At 46.6% G+C, this 3862-nt stretch overlaps 1 protein-coding gene across 1 annotated transcript in view; it reads left to right on the top strand.

The window, feature by feature from the left end:
• Positions 1-3692: 3692 nt before the first annotated feature.
• The window catches only part of TSNAX (translin-associated factor X), a 12654-nt gene continuing 12484 nt past the window's right edge, over positions 3693-3862 (top strand). Inside the window, exon 1 of the mRNA XM_006758638.2 lies at positions 3693-3726. Within this exon, the coding sequence (XP_006758701.1) occupies positions 3711-3726 (16 nt within the window). The 5' untranslated portion in view covers positions 3693-3710. The remainder of the gene's footprint in view (positions 3727-3862) is intronic.

Below are 3862 nucleotides of genomic sequence, written 5' to 3'. Positions count from 1 at the left end.
TCAGTCCTCGGGCCGACACTCTATCCACTGAGCCAAACCAGCCAGGGCTGGTCTGTATCTTAATCCAGTTCTGGTCAACTCCAGAAAGTTCTTTTCAATCAGTTCTCCCCTGTTACTCGTCCTAGGGTTCCAGTTTAAGGTCTGTCTCATTGTTTCTGACTTGGATTATTACAATACCCCTCTTGAGCCCATGTGTCTTCCCATCTGTCATGCATTCTACCAGAATAATCTTTCTAAAAGTGTTAGTTTATAATTCATCTTTTCCACCAGGCTGTGTGTTCTTGCTTACTTAGGACATGACAGATGTTTAAAAATATTTGTTCAAATGGGGAACATCTGTCATAGTGTCAACAATTTAAAACAAATGTTTGGTCACTGAAGAATGGAGAAATTAATTAATATTAAATAGTTAATACCTGATGTTGAAATGTTGGCAGACATTTTCCCTGCCCCCTTCATCCACCCCACAAACAAATTTTTTCTTTGTGTCAGATTAAAACCATAGTTTTGGCTTTGTCTAACTCTCAGCATTTTCAGAATTATAACCTAGATATGGGAGGGCATGGCCCATTTAACTCCCCAAACTTTGCTCGACGATGCTATCTCTAAATATAAGCCCTAGTGCAATCCAAGAATTTATTTGGCTGCCAGTGATCCTCTCAAATATCAATAACTGGGTATAGATTTCTGAGGCTATCTGTGAACCATCAAGAACCACAATATTTTTGCCCAGCTGGTGTGGTTCAGTGGTTGAGCATCAATTGCTTTGTGTCAGAATAAAACCATAGTTTTGGCTTTGTCTAACTCTCAGCATTTTCAGAATTATAACCTAGATATGGGAGGGCATGGCCCATTTAACTCCCCAAACTGTGTGTGTTACTTTGCTCGACGGTGCTGTCTCTAAATATAAGCCCTAGTGCAATCCAAGAATTTATTTGGTTGCCAGTGATCCTCTCAAATATCAATAACTGGGTATAGATTTCTGAGGCTATCTGTGAACCATCAAGAACCACAATATTTTTGCCCAGCTGGTGTGGTTCAGTGGTTGAGCATCAACCTATGAACCAGGAGGTCAAGCTTGGATTCCCGGTCAGGGCACATGCCCGGGGTTGCAGGCTCGATCTCCAGTAGGGGGCGTGCAGGAGGCAGCTGATCAATGCTTCTCTCTCATCATTGATGTTTCTCTCTCTCCTTCTCCCTCTCCCTTCCTCTCTGAAATCAATGTATAGAACCACAATATTCTTGTTATCCAGGTCCATACTCATCACTGAAAGCCAAAACAATGCCTCATGAAATACCATGGGAGAGGAAGTAGGTTTTCAGTAAACTCGAAAGCCACATGCCTATGGCAGAAATGACGGCTTTCATGGGCTAATCTAGGCACTTTCAAGAGGGCCGTTAACAATCAAAGGTCCCGATAAGAGAGCATTTCTGTTTTCCATCTCAAGAGTTTCACCAAGCAGTCTCACCAGAACCAGAGGCAGATTGGAGATTAACATCAGATGCTCTTCAGGTAACATTACTCTGTCCATCACTCAGTTCTGAGTCCAATCAGCATATCACCGGCTCCTAGACTTGTGCAACCTTTTGACGTGCGCCCAGGCAGGTACAACTCAGCTCCCTGCAGTCGTGGGAGAAACCTTTAGACATTGAACATGTGTCATGTTCGTGGGGAAGTTGCAGGGGAAGTTCCTGCTTGGCTCATGTCATAAAATATTCATTTGTTTTGCCCAAACCAGTTGATTTAATTTGGGATTTACTCATTTTCCCTGGCCGAACGTGTTGATCAGACTTGATCTGGGCCAAGCAGAAATAGGCCATGCATTTTGTCAGGAACAGAGACAGAAATAAAACTTGTTTGAAGTCAGGTAGCTTGACTAATCACACCAGGAATTTGCTCTGCGCTGGTACACACCCTTCCTCAGAACTTTTAGGTACTCAGACTTAAAATTAAGAAAAGAAAGGCAACACTTTCCATTACAGATAGTTTAATCAGTTCATTGGGAAACATCTAACAAGAGTTAGATATCTGAAGCAAGTCTCCATGTATTTACCAACTGTCTCTTATGGACAAGGCACTGAAGAGGAAAAAAAAAGGGGGGTGGGTGGGACGAAAGAAAAAGATGAAATATCTCCTCCAGAGTGAAGAGTGGGGGTGTGTGTGGTCGTCTTTCCACGGAGCCCTGTTTCAAGGAGTCCAAGTCAGACTGAGCTTCCAAATGACAGCATCCTTCAAAGTCCTGTTCGCTGAAAAAATTCACTATATTTGATAATTTTTATTTTTTGTTTGTTTTTAATCCTCATTGGAGGACATTTTTCCATTGATTTTTAGAGAGTGGAAGAGAGAGGGAAAGACAGAGAGAAATATCGATGTGAGAGAAACCCATTGATTCGTTGCCTCCTGCAGGAGCCCTGACGAGGGCCCAGGCCTGGGAAGAGCCTGAAACCGAGGTAGGTGCCCTTGATCAGAATCGAACCCGGGACTCTTCGGTCCTCAGGTCTACGCTCTACCCACTGAGCCAAACCGGCTAGGGCAAGACCAGAGCTTTTACATTCTAACTTGGCTTCTCCCCTACACCATCTTGGGCAGATCACCATGGAAGCAATAGGCAGGTGTCTCGGGGCAATATGAGGGCAGCCCATGCCCTGGCCGGTATGGCTCAGTTGGTTGGAGGATCATCCCATGCACCAAAAAGCCACAGATTGATGCCAGGTCAGGGCACATGCCCAGGTTGGGTGCTCTGGCCCCTACTGGGGACGTGCAGGAGGCAGCTGATCAATGATTCCCTCTCACTGATGTTTCTCTCCCTCTCCACTTCTCTTCCTCTCTAAAATCAATAAAAAATATTTTTAAAAAATTAAGTCAATCTGCCCTGGCTGGTGTCGCTCAGTTGGTTGAGCATCGTCCCATGAGCCAAAGGGTTCGTGGTTCAATTTCCAGTTAGGGCACAAGCCCAGGTTGCGGGCTTCATCCCCAATAGGGGCTTTGCAGGAGGCAACCAATCAATGATTCTTTCTCAGCCGAAACCGGTTTGGCTCAGTGGATTGAGCGTCGGCCTACGGACTGAAAGGTCCCGGGTTCGATTCCGGTCAAGGGCATGTACCTGGGTTGCGGGCACATCCCCAGTAGGAGGTGTGCAGGAGGCAGCTGATCGATGTTTCTCTCCCATCGATGTTTCTAACTATCTCTCTCTCCCTTCCTCTCTGTAAAAAATCAATAAAATATATTAAAAAAAATGATTCTTTCTCATCATTGATGTTTCTCTCTCTCTCTCCCTTCATCTCTAAAATCAATAAAAAATCTATTTAGGAAATCAAAATAAAAAGTAACTCGGTAAGGTTCCACCCCCATCCTAAGAAGACCCCCCCACACAGGCGCCCAAGTGGGTTAGTTCCTTCCTCCCAGGCTGGCTTGAGCCCAGCAGGACCGGCTGCGCTGGCGAACTACAACTCCCACTGTGCACCGCGCTGGAGGCTGGGTCCTCGCTGAGGGAACGCGAGGGTGTTCCAAAGGCACCTCAAGCAAAAAAAAAAAAAAAATCGCGCACCTTTTCCCCTGCTTTTCCACCTTCACAAGGACCTCACCTACAGGAGGACAGATGGTCTTATTTATTAGCAGCGGACGCTGGGAAGCGTGTCGAGTCGCTTCTGTCGTCAGGCACGGCAGAGGGCACGCGGAGCCGAGGTCCTCCGGGACTGGCGCTGACGATATGAGCAACAAAGAAGGTGGCGTCTCCCACAGCCCTGGGCGTTATTTACCCAAAGCGGGTGGGTCGCCAGGCTTTTTGTAGGATTTCCCCCTCCCCTCCCGAGGGATGCCCTCGCCCCGTGCAGGCCGGGGGGCGGCGGTCCTGGTGGCTCC

The sequence above is a fragment of the Myotis davidii genome, unplaced genomic scaffold (assembly GCF_000327345.1).
Source record: "Myotis davidii unplaced genomic scaffold, ASM32734v1 scaffold295, whole genome shotgun sequence".
Lineage (NCBI taxonomy): Eukaryota > Metazoa > Chordata > Mammalia > Chiroptera > Vespertilionidae > Myotis > Myotis davidii.
This window is presented reverse-complemented; position numbering and strand designations above follow the sequence as displayed.